At 44.4% G+C, this 25,150-nt stretch overlaps 1 protein-coding gene across 2 annotated transcripts in view; it reads left to right on the plus strand.

The window, feature by feature from the left end:
- The window catches only part of Slc31a2 (solute carrier family 31 member 2), a 66,204-nt gene extending 41,182 nt beyond the window's left edge, over window positions 1–25,022 (plus strand). Inside the window, exons 1-4 of one of the 2 annotated variants that reach the window (XM_010639368.3) lie at window positions 14,361–18,578; window positions 18,923–18,989; window positions 21,811–22,000; window positions 23,104–25,022. In XM_010639368.3, the coding sequence (XP_010637670.1) occupies window positions 18,444–18,578; window positions 18,923–18,989; window positions 21,811–22,000; window positions 23,104–23,272 (561 nt within the window). In that variant the 5' untranslated portion in view covers window positions 14,361–18,443 and the 3' untranslated portion in view covers window positions 23,273–25,022. Of the gene's footprint in view, window positions 1–14,360; window positions 18,579–18,922; window positions 18,990–21,810; window positions 22,001–23,103 lie in introns of those variants that run through there. The other variant, XM_010639369.3, reaches the window with a different exon arrangement.
- The last annotated feature ends 128 nt before the right edge of the window (window positions 25,023–25,150 follow it).

A 25,150-nucleotide genomic window follows, 5' to 3' on the forward strand; every position in this document is an offset into this window, starting at 1 on the left:
GAGAGAGAGAGAGAGAGAGAGAGAGAGAATAACTACACCTAAATCCTTAATCCAGGATAGGCACCTTCCACTTTTTGCTGAATGTGGAATGGGCCTTTGAAGAGCTTATCTTCATGTGAAGGAGGCAGGTACAGATGTTTCTCCCTCCAGAACAGCTGTACTGTCCAGGACTGCGCACCAGAATCTTCTAGGAACTTACTCAAAGTCTCCATTCCTAGGTTCCACCCCAGAACTCCTGAAATAGTATCTCTAAGGCTACCTTTTCTGTAAATTGCTATATAAAAATGCTCATTTAAGAACAGCTTTATTGTAGCATAATTGGACTATAATAAACTAATATAAAATGTATAAATTTTTACACTGTGACACGTATGATCTGTGAAACCATCACCACCAAGACAATGCCTGGGTATTTCATTTCATTTTGTTGTTATGTTGCTGGGATCAAACTCAGGGCCTTGCACATGCACTGTACCACTGAGTTACATCCCCAAGTCCAGCCTATGTGTTTTGAAAATGGTCCAGGTAATAGTTTTCAGAGCACTTCCAGTCAGCAGTGTGACAGAATGACCACAAGTTTCAGGAGCTCGCAGAACCTGGTGGTTAACTCTGCCTGTGATCAAAGAGAAGACATCACTGAAAAGATAAGTTTGAGCTGGGCTTGCAAGGACTTGGTCAGATGGAGATGAGAGAAGACATAAGCATGAGTTCAAATGTGGGAGTAGGAAGGAGAGGGCAGGAGGCCTGGATATCATGGGTGAACATGTGGAAAGACGAGTCTAGTACAGTCCCAGAGAGCCTTTCTGGAGGAATTGGCCTTCTGTGAGGAGACATTAAAAGTGTTTTAATAAGACAGGTACAAGGGAGGCATAGCCTTCCCACACCCTGTACCATGACCTGACAGTATCGGTCATGGCTTTTAGTTACAGACAACATAATTATTCTAGTCCCTCTAAACAAAAAGGAGTTTATGAAAATTACTAAGGCCCCGCCACCTGTTCTCTCCTAAGTTGCCAAATTGATAGCCCCTCGCCTGTCAAATCAAAATCCTTCCCATTATCTGTCTGTAACCTTTTCTTCTCTCCTGCCTGCCCCCTCCTCACTGTTGCGAATTCCAATGCCAGCTTCCAGGCTTTGCTGAATCTTGCTTTCTCTAGGTCCTAGAGTCTGGCAAATGACTTTGGTTCCTCCAGCCCCTGCTAAACATCACTGACTATGTCTTCAGTGGTTTAATAGCATCTCTCTTGTCTTGAGGCAATCTGTTTGGGGTGAGAAGGATTTTAGTATACAAACTATTGGAGAGCAGGAACCTAACCTTAATTCTTTTTGTCCTCCCATAGCTACCCATGATTAACACTTGTACAGAGTTTATCATTTGCCAGCCAGTACTCTAAAAGCTCTGTTTATGTCAAAATCTCACAGCAGTTCTGTGAAATAGATGTGCAGTTATCACCCCCATTTTATAGTAGAGGAAACACAAAGAGTTTAAGTAGCTGACTCAAGTTCACAGAGCCTGTAAACAGGCAATATTCAAATCCAGACAGAGAAGGGGCCCAGATAGGGGTTGGCACTTACTTCTGCACCCTGAGCCCCTTAACATCTATGGAGAGCTGGCCTGGAGTCACTAAGCAGCTCCAGCTGTCTGCTTCTCTGCAGATTTCCCTGATGAAAGCACTGGCACAAGATGTCCCCTCCATCAAAGGGAAAGTGTTATCAAGATGATCTCCCAGGCTTTGTTATGTCAAAGCATTCCCTAATCTCCTGCTTCTCCTGACAAAGCCAATGAGGCATCATGAAAGGGAGCCTGATTTCCTCTTTATCAGAGATTTCCATCATTTCCTAGGGACCCAGAGACCTTGAGAAGACCAGAAGCCCTCAGCATCTCAGCACAGCACCCGCTAGCAGGGTATGGTCATGACAGCACTATGGGGAAGACCAGCATGGAGGTGATGTTTCTCCCCATTGTACAGATAAGGAAGCTGTTTCAGAGAGGTTATGTGAATGCAAGAGAATGTCAGTGCTGGAAAAAAGGACAGAGATTAAAAGGCAATACTCCCCACCCCCAGTATCATTTCACTAAAGAAATTGAGATCTATGTACTAACCACAGTTGAAATATTCAGGTTCTAAGGCTCCAAGGTATGAATTCTTCTCTCAGAACTCTGCCTCAGTTTCTTTAACTGTAAACTGGTGATAATAATAGAGTTCAATTCATAGTTGTGAATACCCACTTAGGGGCAAGCTGTCAATAAGTAACAGCTATTATATGATGGTGATGGCACTTACCTTTTACACCCATTTCTAATGGAATTGTGACACTTTTTGTTTTTTTGCTAGAACTTCCCCAAACAGACTTTTTATGAACTATTTATTTTTTCATCATCTGCAGTGGTTGACTGAGGATGGATTTTGTAAATCATGCTTAGTCATAGCCAAAAGAGTTGAGGGCATATTGTTTAAAAGGTGGGTAGTTAACTGTAGTATTAGTCATGACTCTCCAACCTAGATACAGACAAATAGAAAGACTGACAGTTGCCATTGCAGAGACGAATACAATGGAAAGGAACTTCTGAGCCCAGCTGGCAGGACACAAAGAATTATTGTCACTGTATGCCTAGTTTTGCTCAGAGTACCACAAGAGACCAGAAACTGCGTCCTTTTGGCAATAATACCAGTTACCAGAGCACAAAACAAGCTCTGTGTGTATTCCTGTCTCTGTCCACACGGCCCTCACATTACAAAGTACCTCACAGTTTAATAAGTGAGGCTCAGTCAGATTTCATCTTTGTTCATCCTCACAGGGTCCTTATGCAGAAGTCAGAGAAAGTCTGTTATTTCACAAGACTTACTTCTGCATCTTGTAAACCAAAAACTGAGATGCAGAGATGGCTGTGCAACTCAATATGAAGCCACACAGCTACAACGTGGTTTAGTCAAGACACAAACTATGGCCTGTGTTCCTTATTTAGTCCTGTCCAGATCTTTTCCCCAAAGGACTGCCCTGACTGAGTGATTTTAGTGCCTCCCATCTCTCTGATCAAGCCAGAAGTGCTCTGGGAAACTTCACACAGTTCTGTGTGAAAGCCATATTCTGTCTTTGTTCTTTCATTTTCAGTGCTTACTCTGAGCTGTCAGGGAACTACATATATTGAATATAGTATTCTGAAATACTGCCTGGTTATGAAACCCCTCAACATAATTAAGGGAACACATGTGTTTTCCAGGAAATCCTCAGACCCCATGATGATCATTTGCCATTTTAATTGGTCATATTTCTGAATAAAATAATATTTCTAACCATTAGAAAAGAGCTCTGGGTATAGAAAAAAAAAATGGCCTGGCACAGAAATTCCACTCCTAGATATTTAGTCAATAAAAATGAAAGCCTCTGACCACAAAATCGCTTGTGATGAGAGTTCATGGTTGTGGGAAACAACCCAAATATACATTGTTAGGAAATGACTTAGCAATTAAAAAGAAAGAACTACACACAACCACATGGATGACTCTTACTGATACAACAAAAAGGAGTCAGACACAGAAGATCACATAGTGCGTGATTTTATTTAGATAATCTAGAAGCCATAAAACTAAATTGTAGTGATAAAAATCAGAAGTGTTATAGATGGCGGAAGGGATAGTGGGAAGACATGACTAGAAAGGAGCACAAAGTAACTCTAGGGTAATGGAAATGTTTATGTATTGTTTGAGGTTTATATTTAGGAATATATACTGTTTTAGGAATACAATACTGTTTTTAGGAATATATTTCTCAAAACTCATTCAAGTATATGACGTAACTCACTGAGTAATTATAATTATACAGTGCTACCTCAGTTCACAAACTTAATTCAGTTTCAGAATCATGGAACAAATTCTGTGATCAGAGTCGTGGAGAGAACTGAGCTACCATTGTATCTCGTTAAATTATATTCATTTTCTTAAAGTCAATATTGAGGGAAGGGTAAGAGTCACTTTAGGAAAATGTGTTTTCCCCATAGCTTCATTCACACATTTTATTCTGCTACATGTAGTTCCATATGTCAGTTGAGATATATAGCCATTTTGAGGAAAATTCAGGAATAGCCCATAGTTTTTTGCTCTTCAATCAACCCAGTACTGATTGAACACCTACTACATGCCTGGTAATATGTAGAGGTAATGGATCAGAAATACAGGAATAGAGACATAGCCTCAACCTGGAAGAATCCACAGTGGCATATAGGAAGTCAAGGATGAGTAAGGTAAGAATGAAGAAAAAGCACCAAAAATGGTTTCAAAACAAAGTGTTCCCAAGGCAGTGCAGTGCAAAGTAAACGGTCTTGAAATGGGATTTACTGGAACAAAAACAAATGCAGGAAACAGCTTCTTTCACTCAGCCAAAGTTTAATCCTTGATTCTTGGGCACTTTGATACGCTCCTAAGAAAGACCAGTTTTCCTCACCCTAGGAAAGGGGCTCTAGAATCAGAATGCCCTTCACCAGCTGTGTGCCCTGCAGTAAGCTCTTCAAAATAATTGGGTATGATGCTGTCTCTTAGGATGGAGGTTGCTCAAAACAGAGATGATATAAATGGGTTTCTCTTGGGCCTAGGGGTGTGGGTCAGTGACAGAGCACATGCTGGATTCAATTCCTAGCCCTGGGGAAAAAAATCTCAAAGGCGATCTCTTGGTGGATGTGTATATCACTACTCACAGCAACCATATCTTTGACTGTGGCCACAGCTAAGACTCACTGAAGTGCCTGCCATGACTACCCTCTGGGAAAACAGAAACAAAAAGAACCTTTTGCTCTCAAAGAAAAACCAACTTCTCATTGGTCTCCCCCAAGGTGATGGTGTCAGAACCAGATGATTTGTCTCTTATTAACTTCTTCCTTCTTCAGACAGAAGAAAGGGGGTCTGCCCACAATCATTTCAACTACTGGTGGAGCTATATGAGATTGCCATCCTGGCAGGTAGAAATGACCAACTGTCAGCCATTTCATCCAGTTGAAATGAACATTATTTCATACTTCTAGTGACAAAGTCCATGTAAATAAGACTGTTTACCCAGTTGGGGCCTTTTCCAGCAACAAGACATTATTCAGTATATGATACACTGGGAGCAAGGATATATAAGTAGATCAACAAATGGGTGTTAACTAGATGCTCCATTTGAACTGCTTTAGAGTTCCTAGGGGTGAAAATCAAGTTTTCTTTCTTTCTTACCAAGGGAAAAATCCTACAGAGGAGGAAAATGTCCATGCACAAACTGAAGCTTGTTTTGCCTGATCGTTCCCTAAGATTAGGAAATTATGTCTAGTCAGATTCAGTGGAGATTTTCAGGGACACTGCAAGCAGCAAATATGCCCAGTGGATAGGGAAGAGGAGGTCTGTTCATGCTATTTTTCATAAGAACTGGTAGTTCAGGGTCAGGATTCTTTATTTTGTCTGTTTGTTTTTGAGATAGGGCTCGCTGTGTAGTTCAGGCTGGTCTTGAACTCACTGTGCAGTCCAGGCTGGCCTCATATTTGTGGTAATCCTCCTGCCTCAGTCTCCCAAGTGCTGGGATTACAGGCGTGCACTACCGTACCTACCTTCAGGGGTTTTGTTGTTGTTGTTGTTTTTCAGTATCAAGAATCAAACTCAGGACCTTGCTTGCCAGGCAGGAGCTGTATCACTGATCTACATCCCCAGCCTGCTTCAGGATGTTTGATAAGGACTCACTACAAAAAAGAATTTGTGAGGGCTGGGGATGTAGCTCAGCAGCACTGAAACTGCCTGGCTAATTTGATTCCCAGTACCAGGAAAAAAGAAAAAAAAATTGTGTTTGTACACACATGTTCATTGCAGCACACATACAAGGGAATAAAAGGGACAGACATTCTGACACATGCCACAACAGGTACTACCCTTGAGGACGTGCAAAGTGAAATAAGCCAGTCACAAAAGGGCAACTACTGTGTGGTTCTACTTCTCTGAGATAACTAGAGTGGTCAAAATCATAGACAGAAAGTTACAATGCTGTTTGCTAAGGGCTGGAGGGAGGAAGGAATAAGGAATTGTTTAAGCGGTTACAGAGTTTTAGTTGTGCAAGACAAAAAAAAGTTCTGGAGATTGATACTTAACATTATGGAACTCTACACTTAAAATGGTTAAGATGGTAGATATTGATATGTGTGTATTGCCACAATTTTTTTAAAAGCATCTGTGAATCTGCTGTCATAGTCTGATTGGGATGTGGACAACTGTGCTTTCAGACCAGTTTACCCTACTGATACGGGCTAGCCTTAGGGACTGGCCTTCAGAGCTCAATGCCACTTTGTCGGGAACACATTGAGGCCCTTGGTCTTCCTGAAAGAGGCAGGTGTTTGGTGCCTAGAAGTCCTTGGCAGCTGGAGTGGACAACCTCTGGCAGGTATAGAATTCTCAGAGGTATTACCCTCCTCAACCCTGGTCCCAACAATGAATGGATTCACACAAAACTTAACCTTGCTAGGGAAGCCAAAACAAACTACTCATTTTTAGAACCAGGAAATATGCAATAAGAATACCATGGAGCTGGCTGCTAGTTCAGCAGGGCCACATTCAAGAGCAAGGAAAAACCTCAGGATCCTGATGGATCTGCCATGCAGAGCTAGAATCCAGGCTCTGCCAGTCATGCTTAGGAAAAGCAGGGCCTATAACCAACACTCCAGGATTTTGAAAGGGTCAAAGTCTCCGGGTTTGAAGATACATGTCAGATTGACCACTGTATTAGTCACTTTCCCACTGCTGGGACAAAATACTCAACAGCAGCAATTTAAGGGAGGAGAGGTTTATTTGGATCACAGTTTCAGTGGGTTCACTCCATGGTCAGCCAGCTCTAAGGCATAAAGTGCATGGCAGAACAGCATGGGAGATCTGTCCACTGCATGGTGGCCAGGAAACAGAGAGTTAAGGGAGAGAGCTGGGGAAGAGAATACACTTCCAAGTCATGGCCTCAGTTACTCATATCTTCTGACCATAGACTACCTTCACATGTGAGGTTTTTTTTTGGGGGGGGGATTTTAGATTTAAACCATAACATTTTATCTCTGACCCCCAAAAGGCTGATGTCCATCTCATTATACGAAATACTCTTAGTCCATCTCTCAGAGTCATTTAACGTTTCTTAACATTTCCATCCACCATTGCTGAAATGTCCAAGTCCAAAGTTTCCTCTGAGACTCAAGACCAATGCTTAGCCGTGAGCTCCTGTAAAAATAAAAAAGAAAGTTAAACACTTCCAACATACAATGGCACAGGGTAAATATTCCCATTCCAAAAGGGAGAAATAGCAGACTAGAAAGCAATAAACCAAAGCACAACCAAAACCCAGCAGGGCAAATATTAAATTCTGTAGCTTCATGTTCTGCATCTGGAGCAGGCTGTGGTGAGATGTGAGCCCAAAGGGCCCTGCCCCTACGGCATTTATTGATGATTGCAGCCCTCATGAACTCTCTCTGTTTCCTGACTACTATGAAGTGAACAGCTTTCCCCCATCCTGCTATTCAACCATGCTGTTTCTGCCTTAAACCCAGCCAACCATGGACTGAATCCACTGTAGCCGTGAGCCAAACAAAACTTCTCCTCCTTTAAGTATTGTCAAACATTTTGTCCCAGAGATGGGAAACCAACTAATTCAACCACAGTAACTCCTCCATGAACACTGCCTGATGATAATCAGAGAACCCTCACTAGCACAGGACCCAGGAGTGCCTGAGACTGCCACACCACCACCCTGTCCTAACTGCCAGTTCATGAGCAGTTACTCAGAGCCAAGGTGATCATCCTCTTGGGTTCTTCTGAATAACGTTATTGGTTTTCTGCTCCAATGGTGCATCTTTCCCTTCCTTATTCCATTTTCTGTTACCCAATCTTGACTATCTCTCTGTGGTTTTCCTCCAAGCTTTTGTGTGAGATAGCATACATTAATAAGTAAAAAAATGATCAATTTAAAAACAACCCTGGGCTCAGGATTTAGCTCAGCGGTGTCACACCAGCCTCGCAAGTGCAAGGTCCTGAGTTTGATCCCTGGTACAAAAAAAAAAAAAAACCTTCAGAAAAAGAAAGTGTTAGACATTTTCCGGTCCTGGTCTCATCTTCCTTCTACCTGATGAACTCAAGGGATGCAGAAGAAATCATACAGATTATGTTTCAGTATCCATTAATGCTTAACAGACTACTTCTGAAGTTATCAGTTTAAAATCACCATTTTATTCCTCTGTAGCTGTCATGAGATAGGAATTTGGGAAGGACTTGGCTGAACAGTTCTCTCTTGGAGTCTCTCGTGTCATTTCACTGAGATGTCAGGGGAGGCCATGCTCGTCTGAAGGCTCAGCTGGCTGGGAGGTCCCAGGTGACTTCACTCCTCGTAGATAGCAGATGATGCTAGAGCTCTCAGTTGGAACACTGATCTGTAGCCTCAGGTCCTGGTGTGTAGTTCAGTGGCAGAGGGTACTCAGCATGCACAAAGTCCTGGGTTCGGTCTCTAGCACACACACAAAAAGGAAGTATTGTAGCCTCTCTATATGGCTTAGCTCTCCTCATAATATGATGACCTCAGAGAATTCAGACTTTTATACTTGGTAGTCCAGAACTCTAAAAGCCAGAGTCCTAATGTTCAAGGTGAAAATGGCAATGCCTTTTTTAAACAAATAAAACAATTTTATGGTGATACAATACATATGCAATAAAAATCACCCTTTAAAAGTGGACAATTTTAATATATTCACAGAAATGTGCAGCTATCACCACAGTTTAATTTCTTTTCTTTCTTTCTTTTTTTTTTTTTTTTTTTTTTTTTTTTTTTTTTGTTGTGAGTAGGTGAACTTGGGCCCTTGCGTTTGCAAGGCAGGCAGTGGAACCACTGAGCCAAATCCCCAGCCCTAACCACAGTTTAATTTCAGAACATTTTCATCAATCAAAAAAGAAAATAAGAAAAAAGAAAACCTATACCTATTATCATTCTTCATTTCTCCATTCTTCCAGCCCCTAGCAATCAATGGTCTATAGATTGCTTCTGTGAATTGTCCTGAACATTTCACATACCATGTGGCCACTTGTTACTGGATTCTTTCATTTAAAGGTCCACCCATGTTATAAAATGCATTGGTACTTCATTCCCTTTTGTGGTGGGATAAAATTCCATGTATAGTGCTTGATTTTTGAAATTGTGGTAAAATGCATATAGTATAACATAAAATTATCATTTTAAGTGTACAGTTGAGAAGTATTAAGTCCTTTTACACTGTTGCACAACCAATCTCCAGAAGTCTTTCGCTCTGTAAAACCACATTGCCTTTTGTGACCTAGCCTCAGCAGCCCTGTGGCATTGCTTCTAATGTAGTCTGTTGCTTGTGAGTCACTAGGGTTGGCCAGAGAGAACAGAAACTCTCCCTCTCAATGGGAGGAATGTCTAAGAACTTGAAGTTTAAAACCACCACACCAGTGAAGCCTGGATCTCAAAACATGGTTTGGGATTATGCCCAGGAGTATCTCAGGTACACCTGGGTAAAATGTCTGGACCTCTCATGGTCAGAGGCTGTCCCTTCTGGCACTGTTGACCTCTCTTACGTCCTGGTCTGAGGCTAGTCTGTGATGCACTGGCGTGAGTGGCAAAGACTGCACACAGCCTTTGGAACGGGCCACAGTGCTGGGTTGGGGGTGAACTGGGAGTCCCAGATCAGCCACTATCTCATGGTGGGTTCTGAGTGAGTCCCATTTCCTCTCCAGGGTGGTCATCTCTGGACATAGACTTCTACAAAGATCCAAGAAGGTAGTGAGAATCTTTGGAAATAGAGGAAAGGAGCTACAGGGGGAATTGTCCATGTGGGCCCAGCTGGATGCATGCACAAGGGGAATTAGGCTAAACTAACCACACTTGGCAAACAGCAACAGAGCACAGAAAGTACAAAGGAAGAGTGCTGAATGGCAGGATGCTTCCCGGGACCCCATCATCTACCTGCCTCCCTTCTGTTTAGGTTTCTCTAAGACCTCACACTCCAGGCAAGGGCTTCCTGTAGGTACCACACTTTATATTTACCCTCCTCTGAATGGATTATTTGTCAGTTCTTATGATTGGCTGTATCTCCCGCTGCTCTGAGTTCATGAGATAGGAAATACTTGGGTTTGTATTTTTGTTCCAGGGGCACTTGGGCATAGCATTCTCCATCCTGTTTGCTAGGTCTTACCCTACTATCATTCCTCCACGAAGAACCTGCTGAAAGTCAGCTCGGCCCAATGCTCTAGGCTCCTCAGTTCTCACTCCTCCCAGGGACTACTGTTTGGGGTGCAGGTGGGGAGATGCTGCTCTGTTCTCTGCACTTATTTTCTCACATGTTCTTCCCGCCATCCCAAATCAGCCACAGCTTGCATGGGAGAAAAAAAAAATTAGGTCTCAGAAGCTGCTTCTACACCACAAGCAATGAAGCACACAGAGACTTCATTCATTTACTTGACAAGCATCCATCGCAGTCCACAGTAAGATACCCACTAAGTTAGGAACTGAGGGTGCTGTTCCAAAAGCACAGAGATCCCTGCTCTCATTGACCTTCCATTTGAGTGGGGAAAAATGAATAACAAATACATGTATTAAATAGGATGCTACAAGGTAATACATACTGTGGGAGAAAACGAAGCAGAGTAATCAGGACATGGGGAACAAGAGCAACTGACATTTTAAATGGGATGGTCAGGGAGGCATCAATAAGAATAACATTTGGGAAAGAAAAAAGACAAGATATGGGTAGAAAATATACATTTAAAATCCTATTGTGCTTCTTCCTTGTCTGAGAATAAATTCAAGGATTTGTCGGCTTGGTAGCCTTAATACAAAAAGTTTTAAACCCTTAAGCTTTAAATAAGAGCCCAGGCTCTTATTGGCTCCTACTTGTCCAGAAACAAGTGGATCTGCAACCCCTCACAATAGGTGATACTTTATACTTAAATATAATCACAGTGTAAGCCACCACACACATACACACACACACACAAATATATACATACACACATATATATATATATATATATATATATATATCCTGCTATGGTTCACAGTGTATATCCTGTTATGCTATTTCTGTTATATATACATATATATCTCTCAAATATATGTATATCTTGTTAGCTTTATGTTTCATAATGTACATCTTGCTGTGTTCTTTCTGATATATGTGTGTGTGTGTGTGTGTGTGTGTGTATATATATATATATATATATATATATATCCTGTTAGCTTTAGTGTTCATAATGTATGTGTGCCCTGTTATATATATATCCTGTTAGCCTTAGCTTTACCATGTGTATCCCATGTTAGTCCTAAACTTCCTTTTACGCTATATGAGCAACCTGTTCCTAAAGAAAACCCCTAACCACAGGTCAATTGTGACATCTGCTAAAAACGTCTGCCTCTGTAAAATTCTGCTTTGCTCACCCCTAGCCCCCTCCCAACTTAAAACTGCAATATAAGATCTTCCCTTTTTGAGCACTCAACACCCAAGCTTTTCTGAAGTATGAACTTCACTGGGCCAACCAGTCATTAAAGTCTGGTTTTTTCTCCCACCTCTTCAAGTAAAACTTTCATTTTTTTCCAAGGTTCAGGATTTCTACAACAGCCTGGTTCCTGTTTTCTCCAGACACACACACACACACACACACACACACACACACACACACACATGCAGAGTCTCTACACTCTGGTCAATCTCAGGTGTGCGCACATTCCCTGTGCCACACATATATATAATGCTCCTCATAGAATAACTATAAAATAACAGAGATATCTTTTGGAAGAACACAGGAGGTTAACACACTGGAGCTGTGTGGAAAATATGCAAAAGTCCTAATCAAAAAGTGTTCCATTACACACTAAAGCTCATGCTGCAAAGCATGAGCAAGTGAAGAGGGATTTACTGGGGGCCCATTTCCAACTTGCTACAGATGGGAAAACTAAGGCCCAAAGAGGGTTGATGGCATTCTTGAGGTCACACCTCATCGGCACACAAGGACCAGATATTCTGCAGGAATAGCGGGTGATCTGTAAGGCCTCAAGTTCCTTTATTAAACCTTAGAAGGAGAAAAGAATAGTCTGATTTCCCTTCTACCAACTGACTACTTTATGTAGGAACTCAGTGCCCTGATTAAATGGCCCCTTGCTGATCTCTTATACCACCCAATGCAGCCCTGTCTTTCCTGACTGGGGATTCTGCCCTAGTGTGTGCTGGGAAGTCAGTAGCAGACTGTTGTTCTGGAGAGCGACTCTGCAGGCTGTCAAAAGAGAATCCAGAAAGAGTCTCTTGCCACAGACAAGACTTGGGTGGCTGTAGTATGATCTTATGACCCAGGATTCTGTGTTCTAAACCCAGTTCCCACTACTTGGCGGCCAGGAGAAGGGAGGTCTCTGGTGGCTTGAAAGAAATGGGGTGCTTTAGGGCCATAGGGCTAATGCTGTAACCATAATACCCACGAGGAAGTCAGAACTAAGTGTGAAGGTCAACAGATTTTGACAAAGCCAAGAAAAACAGCCAAATGAATGAGGCTGTGTTGCAGATCTTCAATGGGGACAGGGGTGAGAGAAGGGGTGGGAGGGAGTGTGGTACACTGGCGCCCACTTAGGTCAAGATCAAATCTTACTCTTGTTTCCCAGGTAATGCCCAGAAAGGTGAAAAAGTACGTCCAAATCCCTCCCCTGTTCTTGGGGCCCTGAAGGCCCAAGTGTTGCTTCCAGGTCCCTCAGGACATTGGTAACCCTCCCTGCCGGACCTCCTCCTCTTGGGAGGCAGATGTTCTTTCCTTGGAGAAAGTAACTTGACCTTTTACAGAACAGAAACACCGGTAATAACGACAATAGCTATTATTTATTGTGCAAGCTCCCTGCTGCCAGGTTTTGTACAAAGATTTTTAACATTTACATTTTCATTTAAGTCTCACAGCACACCTATAAGGTAGAGTCCATCATTTTTATCTTACCAGGAAACCGAGGGTCAGAAACTGAGGCTCAGAAATGCAAAGCTATTTGCCTGAGGTCTCATAGCTAATACTTGAGGGCTCAGGATATAAATTTAGGTCAGACTCTAGGCTCAAGGTCTCAGCAAACATTGTCTGAGATAAGGTTTCTAGGAGGAAACCCTCACTCATAGATGATTGACAAGAGTACTAAAATCATATTAAGAATTAAAGACTGTTAAAAGTCCTTACAAACCAGAAAAACTCCCCAACAAAAGTGGGTCGATGAAATATAGAGAGGTAGTTCACAAAACCAGAAATATCCATAGAGGAAAAGCTTACCATCGCAGTCATCAAAGAAATACCAATTACTGCCGTGTGAGGTTGTAATGAGAAAACAGCAGTGCCCAACCCATAAGAGGACCCTAAGACAGAATGTGACACCCTGATCTAAGACTTTCGGCCTTTAGGCCGTGACAAATAAGTGCCTCTTGTCTGTGGCATTCCGTTATATTGGCAAAACAGATAAGGCCTCCTATTACCTCTGAGGAAAACCAAAGATTTGGGCGATAAAGAAAATGTAATCATGATATGCATGTGCGCACACGAGAGAAAGAGAAGAGCAAATTAAAATTACCACTGTTCGTTGCTTTTTGCTTGTCGGGCTGGAAAAGATTAGAAAGAAAATGGCTACTCCAAAAGTCTGGGGCGTACGTAACTGATTTAATTTACCCCTGGTTTACTGTGATTGTGTCCACAAGATAGACTTTATAATTATCAGCTGCATGGCTTGTGTCAGTGAGCAATAAACATTTTTATTATAATTGCTAAGACAAAGTCAAACAGAAAACAGCGAGACAGGCAGAGCGCGGACGAACCCTCTCCCTCGCGACTCCGGGGACCCCGAGACTCCCAGCGGCCTGCGTAGACCCGGAGTCGGCCCGTGTCCTGGGGTAGGGGGGCGGCTCAGGCCGCGGGGTGGGGAGCACGCGGATACCACAACTCCCAGGAGCCCGCGCGCGCCCTCGAAGGATCACGTGACCCGCGCAACCAGGGACCATCGGCCAAACGCACCCACAGCGCTGGACCTCTGCGTCCTGCACAGCCTGCCCAGGAAGGAAAAGCCTTTGAAAATGGACACAAATGATGCACTACAATTATTTGAGCAGAAATAAGCCTTTGTAGTTACAAATCAGTGTGAATTAAGGGCTAAAAAGAATAGATGATTTGCTTGCAATTCTTGTAAAAATTAATTCCACCCATTTGTCATAATCAGCATTCATTTGCATACAAGATGCTAAAGACTTCCTAGTTTGTTCTATTTTATGAGGAGGGAAAAAAAAACCTATTTTCCTGTCAAGATCCAGTCTATTTCAAATTACTGGAAACTCTAAAATAAAGTATAAACGATCCGCCGAGGATGGACGCGGGTGGGCAGCTGGGGCGGGGTCCCCGGAGCAGCTGCCCCGGACACCTTGCCGCCCCTGGCCCCGGGCTGGTGAGGGCACTGTCACACTCGGATCAGGGTTAGGCACGGCAGGTGGTGCTGGCGGTGGCTTCGGAGTTTCTCTTTCCTCCTCTGGCTGGGAGTCAGTCGGGCCACTGGAACGCCGGCTCTGCTGTAGCCAGAGGTGCGAGCACCGTGGGCGAGTACAGCCCGGACTCCGGGCTCCGGCCAGCGCCCAGGGACTCGAGAGTGACCTAGGGGTTCCGAGGAGGCTTCTGTCAAAAGGAGAGTCCCAGGGGGTTCCGCTTGGCCGGGCTGCACACACACCCCCACCACCCGGGCCCGCCCTTGGCAAGTAGTTGTGATTCTTTAAAACAGTCCCAGCTGCTTCCTATTCTCGCGAGTCCGAAAGTAGCGTGTTTGTGACAGACAATTTTTCTTTTTGGGGTTCACCTGGGCCGGAAAGAATGACATTTTAAAAGAGCTTGGTGTTTGGAGAAATCCTAACACTTTTTTCATCTCATGAAGAATACTGGTTACGCTAACAGACAGGAAACCTATGCAATGTGTAGTCAACCGCCCACCCCACCTCCTGTCTGTCCTCCAAAAGGGGAAATAGATGGGAAAGTTTCCCAAGCCAGTCAGCAGCGGCACCGGGCCCTTAAATCTCCTTCTGAAGTCTTTGGTTAATAAATGAGGAAGCTTCTCTCAGAGTTTTAAGTAATTCCACACGGGAAAATAAGGAAGAAAACAAGTCCCACGGATTGCTCCCTGTTCCCCAAGGCACTCCTCCACCCAGGGCGCGGTCCTGAACACAGCACGGGTAAATTAAACCAGAATCGTCCCCAGTGGGAAAACAAGATTTAAGACCTACCCCCTGTTTATCTGACCACAGAATCCTTTAACTGAAAACTGCAGCACGGAGCACACAAGTGAAAGTGTGCTGATTTGAATCCCTTTTCTTGAGCAAGTAAGCAAGAGTGGAGAAGGCCAAGCAGCCCCTCCTGGGCTTCCACCTTCTAAAACAAGTATAGAACTGATGCTGTCTGCACTTCCAGTTCTGAATCCACTGTACAGCCCCTTGTCATCCTGACTGCCTTCTGCTACTACTTCTTCAGAACCAACCAGCCACCTGTACCCCTGTCCCCCATCCTCAGTTAGCTGTCTCCCAGATGGCTTTATATCCCACCTCCTGGTCCCTCCAGGTCCCCGTTGTGCCTCCCTGTCTGTGATGACATACCCTGTTGTAATTAGTTGATCACTCCCCTATCTCCCCTACTAGACACTTAGCTCCATGAGGATCTGTATTTTTCACATCCCACTCTATACCTTTAGGGACTGCATATCCATAGTACAGCAAAAGGAAATGTTGAGTAACTTTTATTGTCTGTAAATGTTCCAGTCCACTGCAAAAGGTATGGGGTTGTTTTGAGCTCCTGAGGCAGCTGGCCCAGGCCCAAGGATGATAGAAGAAACCCAGTTAAGGAAACTCCCTGAGTGATTAATTAGCCTTTGGAGGCATTCCATTCATACCAGCTGCTTTACCAACTGGATTCAGAAAAAGGGTCATGGGCAAGACTGTTCACCTGGCAGAGATGGTGTCAGACTTCTCCTGAAGTCAAATGAGTTTAACGCAAATACAAATGAAGTTTCACAGGATTACTTCTATCTGTGCATTTTTGCATGTTACTCTTTTCTGAACATTTTGCCATGTTAACAGATACACTTTTTGAAATTCTGACAGGAGATATCTCTGGATAGTAGATCTCAAAATGACTTTTAGCTTCTATTTGGTACTATTTCAGCTTTTTGTATTGAACAAGTACCACTTCATATCAGGGGGATTAAAAAGCTACCTTTATTTTTAAATTATTTGACATGATTTTAAAGTAACTGCTAAGATTTCTGTTTGGAAGCTATCACATAATTTACCTAACCAGATCCTGCTAAGCATCGGGAGAGTATCATGGTTCAGATGAACCATGAGGCCCACAGACACCTGCCCCAGAAACAGCCTGAGTGCTTATAGAGTGAATTTAGGTTTGAGAACCAGCACAGGCTTTCCAGAAGGATCTATGGCTCTGGTGCCTGACCTCTGAATGACCTTGGGAGGTAAGTGGGCCTTTCTGTGCCTTCCTTGTCAATTTAAAGGAGTTAGCAATAGTAAGTGATTTCAGAGAGGTCAGGGGGGTGACACAGAGGATGAAAGGTGACCGTGCAGGTCCATGCAGGCCATCAGAATTCACACAACTGCGTGGCCCGTCTGTTCCATCATAGGATTTTACATTCCTTCTCTGTCCTGCAGATCGAGAGAGCTCAGCGCCTGTGTAGGCACAGACAGGGTTGGTGACAAGTCAGACTTCTTTCAAATCTGAAAAGCATGTTTGCTGAGTAGAAAAGTCAGCTGTTTCCAGGTCTCTAGCAGACTCAAAGCTGCAATGTCAGATCTGAACACAAGGACTGAGACATGCATGGATAACAGCAGAGGGAGTGTTAAACATTATTTTGCCCAAATACAGTTTTTCCCAAACTGAACCACAGAATCCATTTTTCAGAGCATCTTTTAACATCCTGGGGTTTTCATGGAATCCTTTTGAGAAACACCCACCTCCTCAAATTCTACAGGTATGGGAAAGAGGTCAACTTGACCATATCACTTTATGTGGATGGTTTTACAGTATTTTTTCCCAACTTCCCTCAGGAGGTATAAAGGCCTGAGAGAGACCTTGATGAGCAGATCTGGTTTGTTCTAAATTCTAGACTCAGTCTACTATTTTTTACTATCTCCTTTGATTTTCGATTTTGAGAGAGGAAGAAGTGGACAGGGCTAGAACATGTATGGCTTATGGTTTAGACGATTGCCTGTGAACAGAAGCTTCTGACTCTGGTGTCCAAGAGGCCATGGAATATCCACATGGCGCAGCTTCCAAACAAAATGGCAGCTCTTCTAGTGTATCTGTCCTGCCCACCCACTGAAGATTGCCTCAGCCCGAAGTTCCTTTCTCTGAGTTGAGAAGAGATTGCCCCCACAACTTTCCTTAACGCCCATACTGTCTTACAGGTCCTCCCTGGTTGAACACATATTGAGAGCAGCTAAGCTCCTTATGAAGTCATGGGCAGATCCCTTTCCCTGTCTGGACTCCCCATCCCCATCTATGAATGAGAGAGGGTGGAGGGGGTAGGAGTTGGGCCAGATCAGTGTTTTTCAATCTGAGTTTCACCAAAGTTCAGGCCTGTTTCCTCCTCTCTTCACTTAGATCCCAGTGTTTCATAATGGGGTGATAAGGAATATTCTATTTGTCCATGTTTTCTTGCAAAAAAGCCGAAAGTCAGGGGACCAACATTTTTCTGAGACAACTCTAGCTCTGACACACCAGGATTTTAATATTTGGCCACTTTCATAGAAAGCAAAGACTTCAACTAACTGATCCCAGTGGAGCTAGGGTCTCTTTGGCCTTGGTGTCTACAGACTAGTTTCTGCTGGCCAGGTAGCCTTACCAGGTGACAAGAGGGGATTTCTCTTCCCTGGATGGGTGAACTGAGCCACCTGACCTCGGTCTTGCCCAACACAGTCCTTAGCCTGTCAGGGTATTTAATATTGCCATCCTGCTCCTATCTTGCCCTCTTTTTTTCTTTTTGGAGACTGGGAGACTGACTCATGTTTACCTTGGAGGGCATGGGTCTTGGAATCCAGCTAACCTCAGATTTGAATTCCAGTTCTGCCAACATTAGCTTTGTGACATCTTGCAAATTACTTAACTTCTCTGAGCCTGGCATCCCCCATTTTTCTTCCTATAAAATGGGCTTCATTGTCCCTGTCACACCAAGGACTCTTGTACCATTGTGGTAAGGTAATGTATAAAAATCCCTTGATGCCACCCTGAGCGCAGCACTCTTTTGGAACGGGCATGCAAACAGGCACTGCATGACCATTCCTTTTACCTTCAGTCTTTCCTGGAAGGCCATGAACTCATACAGGGCAGAGACATTAATCCTTCTTAATGCTGAGCACAGGACTGGACTCAGCCAGTGTTGAGTGAATAAGTGGATAGATGTGTACAGATCGAAGACAGCTGCCTTTGGGCCCCTCCAGACATACTCATCTACCTGGATTCACCAGGACAAAAAGGACTCTGTGCTCCCTCGGGGAGGCTGCCCGGGAGCTGAGCAGAAGGGCTAGGATGGAGGTAAGAGGCACCCTACTGCTTCCCCATTGGGTTTGGAGGGCACAGAGGGGACGTGGCTTCATGGTCTAAGGGCACTGTGACATCCCAAGAGCATGGATCCTCTCATATCTTCACTGCTTCAGGAAGCAGGCCCAGGATGATCACAGCTCTGTTGCTGACGCACTGAGGCAAGCCCCTCTCCTCCTGGCCACATTTGGCCTGTATAGCCTTTTCATGGACCTTTCAGCCTGTAAATCTTGTGACCTTGTTTTTCTAGGCCTATAGAAGAAGCTTCTGGAGAGCACTAGGAACCAGGACTTCCATTGCCAGAAGCACCCTGTGATACAGATTCCCTTCTCTTTCAGATGCATTTCATTTTCTCAGATAAGGTCATGCTCCTGTTTGATTTCTGGAGTGTTCACAGTCCTGCAGGTAAGAATTGGGAAGCTCAGACTTGTAGCTTGGGAAGCCTTGTAGTGCTGGGCAGTGGAGAGCAGCATTCCTCCACCATATACACTGAAAAGGAACTCTGCAACTACGGTTCCATTAGCAACACTATCCTTCTGATTGTCAAGGGCTCCATTATCTTATGGATCCTCACAAGGCCTGGAGAGAGGCCGGGAAGACAGCTTTTCCCTGTTCCAGTGGGAAGGAACTAAAGCCCAGAGGGGCACAGGCTCATGCAGGGGAACACAATAAGTAAGCATTGGAGCCAGAACTAGATTGAGGCCTCCTGGGCTTCCTGACACTTCTGTCCTCTGGGCTTATCGTCCAGCACTGGCTCAGAAGCCCACAGCAGCCTCTGCAGCCTTGGACCTCATGAGACACCAGTTTGAAAGGGAAGCTATTCCTTTGACTTGAAAAGGCAGAGTTTGATACTAATTCATGATGGAATTATTTTTCAACTTAATTATCTTGCCAGCCATGGTGGTACCCCTGAAACCCCCAGCACTTGGAGGCTGAGGCAGGAGGATCACCATGAGTTCAAGGCTAGCTGAACTACAGACCCAGTCTCAAAAAACAAAAACCAACAAATCTTAAAAATAGACTAGAAACAGCCCAAACATCCATCATTGGAGGTATAGATCAAATAAATTAGTCATTTTATCATTCTCTCAAGAATCTGTAGGCTGACTGGGCTCAGCTGAGTGATCCTCACTGAAGGCCTCTCTTCTCTTGCGATGTTGTCACACAGTGGCTGGAACAGGAGCCATCTTGGGGTCTCTCACCTCATATCCAGTGGTAGATGCTGGATATGAGCTAGGATTTTGGCCAGGGGGTCTTGGCTAGACACCTACATGTGGTGTTTCCTTTGGCCTAGGCTTTCTTGTGGCAGGGTGGCTAGGTTCTAAACATGATTATCCCAAGAGAACAAGGGAAAACTGAGGTTTTTGAGATTTAGCCTTGGAAATCACATGACTTCCACCTTATTGGCTGAGGCAGTCACAAAGGTGTTCCTAGGCTAAAGCAGGGAGAACACTGGTCCCCACGACTTGGTGGCAGGAATGTTAACATTCTAAGAACAGGTGGGATTAGATAGTGGGGTGGCCATCTTTAGAAAATAAAATGTTACAGATACTGTGGAGCCACTGGGAAAAATCAAGCAGATCTGTGTGAACCCCACATATAAGGTACAGCTGCATGGTGAAATCAGATGCTGGAGAGTGCACAGAGACAGGATGTGTCATTTAGACAGATGAAGACTGGTACAGACATGATGACAGGCTGCTCTGGGGAGGATGATCAGGGTTCTGGGAAGCTGGGCTGGGGGAAAGACTGACTTTTCCCTTACAACCTTCTTCACTATTTGAACTTTTACCATGTGACTGCAATTGCCTATAATTTTATGTTTTTGAATCCTGCGTCTTTTGCAGATAATTTCTTCTGTGAGGAAGAAAGCCAATCTACTCTTTTACCTTTTTCCCCATTCAGTACAGGCCAGGTTTGTAGCCCCTACCACAACCCCTGCACTGAGTTTTCTGATACCAGCTGAGTGTCCTGCAATTCATTTATCACACTAATCAGACGCACACATCCCACAGGTTAAGAGCATCATCCTACAAGACTTCCCCCCTCCAGATATCAGCTGTAAACCCCATATTAGCTCCTATGCCTGTGAACAGTCAGCTATAAAATCAGGTCCCATGAACCCCTCCTTCAGACTAATTTTTGCTAGAATGGCTCACAGAATTCAGAGAAATGCTTCATAGGTATGATTGATTTAAGTCATTGGCCACTGATGATTAATGTTCAGTCCCTCTTCCTTTTCCAGAGGTTGAGGGAGGGACTGAAAGTTACAATCCTCTAGTCACCTGGTAACCCCCGGCCCTGAGGCTGTCTGGAGCCCCAGACACTTAGTCATCATAGAAGCAACACTGGGCAACTCTAGCCCATTTCCAAGGGTTTTAGAAGCTTTGTGCCAGGAAACCAGGGCAGAAACTAAATACATATTTCTTACTACATCACAGATCCCCATAAAATACCTGGAAACCAGGCATGGTGGTACATGCCCGTAATCCTAGCACTCTGGGAGATTGAAGGAGGAGGACTGCAAGTTTGGGTACAGTCTGGACAACTTAAGACCCTGTCTCAAAATAAAAAAAGGGCTGGGAATGTATCTCAGTGTGAAGGCCCTGGGTTCAACCCCATGTACCACAAAAACAAAAAACTTTAGCTGGACCACATCTCTCACTTGTGAAAATAAAGTAGAACTAGCAGTTAATTTTACACAGCAGCTGTAGTAAGGACTTGTTTTCTATGAAATAACTTACTGGGTTTTTCTCTACTATAAAAGACAGAAAAAATAATAAGAAAATTATGCAATAAAGTAAAAGCCCACCTGTATCCAAATTTGCTGAGACAGTTATCCCTCCTGTACTGTGTGTCTTTCCTTCCAGACCTTTCTGGTATGTCCACGTTGAGTAGGACCTTGCTGTACACACCCATGTCACGATATATTTGTGCAGACTGCTAAGGGGGTGGGCCAGGTCTCTGCAAACTGGCCCCTCCGTCCCTTCCAGAAATTGTACATATTTGTGTGATATTTTGATACATGTATATATCATATAATGCTCAAATCAGTGTAAGTAGATTTACCGAAACATAAATTCTTTGTGTAGATGTGGTAAACACATCTACAATCCTTTGTTCTAGCTTGCTTTTTTGAATTCTACAGATAGTTATCAACGTCTCTAGTCGCCTTACTGTACATACACCACCAGAACCTAGTTCTTAACTCTGATTCTCTCAACAGGCATGGCCCTCTCGGTGTTGGTAGTCCTGCTCTTGGCTGTATTGTATGAAGGTATCAAGGTTGGCAAAGCCAAGCTCCTCTACCACACTCTGTCGAGCCTGCGTACCCCCACCAGCCAGGAGCACATCTTGGAGAGAGAGCGGGATTCTGTGGATTCAGACTCACTCTTGGCCAGCAGAACCACCCCCAGGTACAGGCACTAGCTGTGGGGGATGGGCAGAGTCCTTACATCACCCTGAGGAGTAAGCTAGGCCCAGACAGCATTAGTCCCGAGACAAGGAAATGAAGGCCCAGGAAAAGAGCAGGACTTGCTAAAATGGTTACAGATAGTTTGGTGATCTAGAGCTGAACTGTCCCTGTTACCTTGCCCAAAGCTGTATCAACAGCCACTTGGGAGGCTCAGGATATCTGCAGAGACCTGTGACCTTCAAAAATCTGCTGATAGGCTGGGGATTTAGCTCAGTGGTGCTGCCACCTGCCTTGCAAGTGCAAGGTCCCGAGTTCGATCCCTGGTACAAACAAAGCAAAACAAAACAAAAAAAAACCCCAAACAAAACAAAACTTTACTAAGAACTCTGCTACAGGCTCTGCCCAGCAGCATGAATGACCATTCAGCCCTTCCACATCTCACTAGGCTTCCAAAGCCTAGCCTCACTAGGCTTCCAGCTGCATCTGCAGCTGTCCCAAAGCAAATGCTAAGAACTGCTGTCAGCCATGTAACCAACTTCGTGGGTGAGGGGAGGCATATTTTTCTCTCTTTCCACTTAGATCAGGCACCTGTTTAGGTCCCCAGTCTGTCCTCTCTCCAGCCTCATTGGGTGCTTAATACATCTGCCTGCACCATCACCAGGAAGCTTACCTGGGTGTCTCAAGTCTTCCCAACCATCCTGCAAGGGAAGAGTTTTATTCCTGTTGTACTGATGAGGAATTTAACATGTAGAGACATTAAAACATTTATGCTAGGCCAGATTTAGGCCTGTTCCTAGATCTCCCACCAGTGTCTGCTCTTTCCATTGTCATCCTACCTCTCACAGGATATTCAGGGTAAAAAAATGTAAAATCTGCACTACTGATTTCCTTGTATTCCTTATCAGACAAGACAGAGCACTTATATTATTTCCCTTTTTGCCTAGGATACCAGGAAGCTCAGAGCTAAATGTAGTGATGTTTCTTTAAAAAGTAAGCTCTCTTGGGCTGAGCATGTTAAGCTATAACACAAGGGCTTGCTCTCTGATGGGAGCTCCTTGCCTCTAGCACATTACCAACATTAACTTGGTTCTCCTCCTCGTCTAGGTGGCTTCTGTGTCATTTTGGCCAGTCTCTAGTCCATGTCATTCAAGTGATCATTGGCTACTTCATGATGTTGGCTGTGATGTCCTACAATGCTTGGATTTTCCTTGGTGTGGTCTTGGGCTCAGCTGTGGGCTACTACCTAATGTACCCGCTTCTTGGCAAGGTTTAGCTGGCAGATGATGAGCAGGCCTGAAGGGCTGGAGCGGGGCCAGAGTCCCCTCTTCCAGACATCATACTTCCAGCTGCTTTTTCTCCTGGTGGTTGTTCCTTGCCTGCCCAGCTCCCAGCAACTTTGGGCAAAAGCCAGCACTCGCCCCCTGGAGTTCGGAGGGCACTGCCCAGCTGACAGGCCCGGGCTTAGCGTGGTACCTTAAGAAGGCTGCTGTGACTAGGGGACAGATGGAGCAGCTAGAGCCTGTGACAGATGACAGTGCTGTGACGCAGACTTTCCCAAAGATCCTCAGGACAGGGAGATGGGCTTGGGTGACCATGGCTGTGAAACCTGGACCTGCTGTGTGCCTTATCTCCAGGAGCATCTTCGGCTGAGCTGTCCGTGGGGGACAGAGACCATGCTAGCTCCTTTTTCTCACCTTTCTGCCTTTGAACACATGAAGACTGTCTCTTCAGTGGATGTGGACCAAGATTTTTCATTTTCCCATTGGACTCCTGGTTGGCAATTTTGCACATTCATACAAGACAAAATTTTTAATGAAGTGATTGTATTTTGTACATGATGGATGGCAACATCTGCTGAGACCTGTCTCCCTTTCTTGAGGGGTGAATAAGCACCAATTCAAGGAAGACTCAGGAGTTAGAAAGGCTCTGGCTTGTCTGGTTAGAACGAGCTCCTGACATCAGATGGCCCTGGCTGCCGGGGGAGGTCAGTCTTGTGGACACTGTTCCTGAGGGAGGTCATGCCTTAATGACACCCCCACCCAGATACTGTCTTATGCAGAACAGAGAACCGCATTTAATACTGTTCAGTGCTTAGTGTTCTTTATTTATTACTTACTGCTCACTCGTAATGACCTTATGGGGAAACATGATTCAGTCCCTTATTCAGTCATGGTGATGGGGTATTCACTGAGGAAGCAGGAAGCAGTCAAACCAAAGCTGGTGCCCTTTTAGAATTAGATGGACTCTGGACATTTGAACTTCTTCACTTTACTGAAAAGGAAGAGTCCCAGGGAGAGAAAACTATTGCTGCATACTGTAACATCGACGCTCAAGGACCTCATGGGCTAGATGAAAAGATGCTCTTAAGCTTTGGGAGTTAAAACAGATACATTTTAATAAATATATATTTTTGAACAGGCTGTGACTATTGGTCTGTTTCTCCTTATTCCAACAGTTAACCCTTATCAGGACTGCAGGACTGGGGGGGTGCAAATGGAACTGGAGGCACACTGTGATGGAGGCCTGAGCCTGTCTGTTGAAGTCAACAGTTCTGTGCTCAGAGAAACTGAGGCTGAAACACTGTGTCTACAGGTAGGCACCCCAAGATGCCAACCTACCATTCTCTGTTCACGTAACAAGCATCTGTCAGTGCTCACTTAATAAGACCCAGTAATAAAAGACACAAGCAGCTGTGTTGTCATGGATATTCGCACCTGTGCTCTGTGGGGGAAGAAGCACAAATACGACTCCTTTTCTGTGGAGTGTGTGACGCCTCTAGGACTGCCTGGCACATTCTCAGGCATGCAGGGAACTGGAGAGCTGTCTGGGCAACAACAGGTGAAAGGTTCAGCAGAGGCTCAGTCATCTGTCATCAAGTCCTGACCTCAGTTTTTTCCCGGTGTACTGCTGCAGTGGGCACCTTCACGGGTAGTGGGTCAACTCCTCAGTCTGACAGTCCTGAAATGTGCCTTTCACAGCAGAGAGAGGCCTAAAATATTTTTTAAAGTCTGGGCTACAGAAAGTGATTATACATTAGACTTAGTAAAAGAAATCCACGGTTGTCTTTTCTACAGCCTTCAGAGCCAAGTCACAAAAAGTGGTATTTTCTACTTAATTTAAAAAATTAATCCTTTCTTGAGACAGGATCTTG

The sequence above is a fragment of the Fukomys damarensis genome, unplaced genomic scaffold, assembly GCF_012274545.1.
Source record: "Fukomys damarensis isolate Sample0158 unplaced genomic scaffold, DMR_v1.0_HiC HiC_scaffold_36, whole genome shotgun sequence".
Taxonomy (NCBI): Eukaryota; Metazoa; Chordata; class Mammalia; order Rodentia; family Bathyergidae; genus Fukomys; species Fukomys damarensis.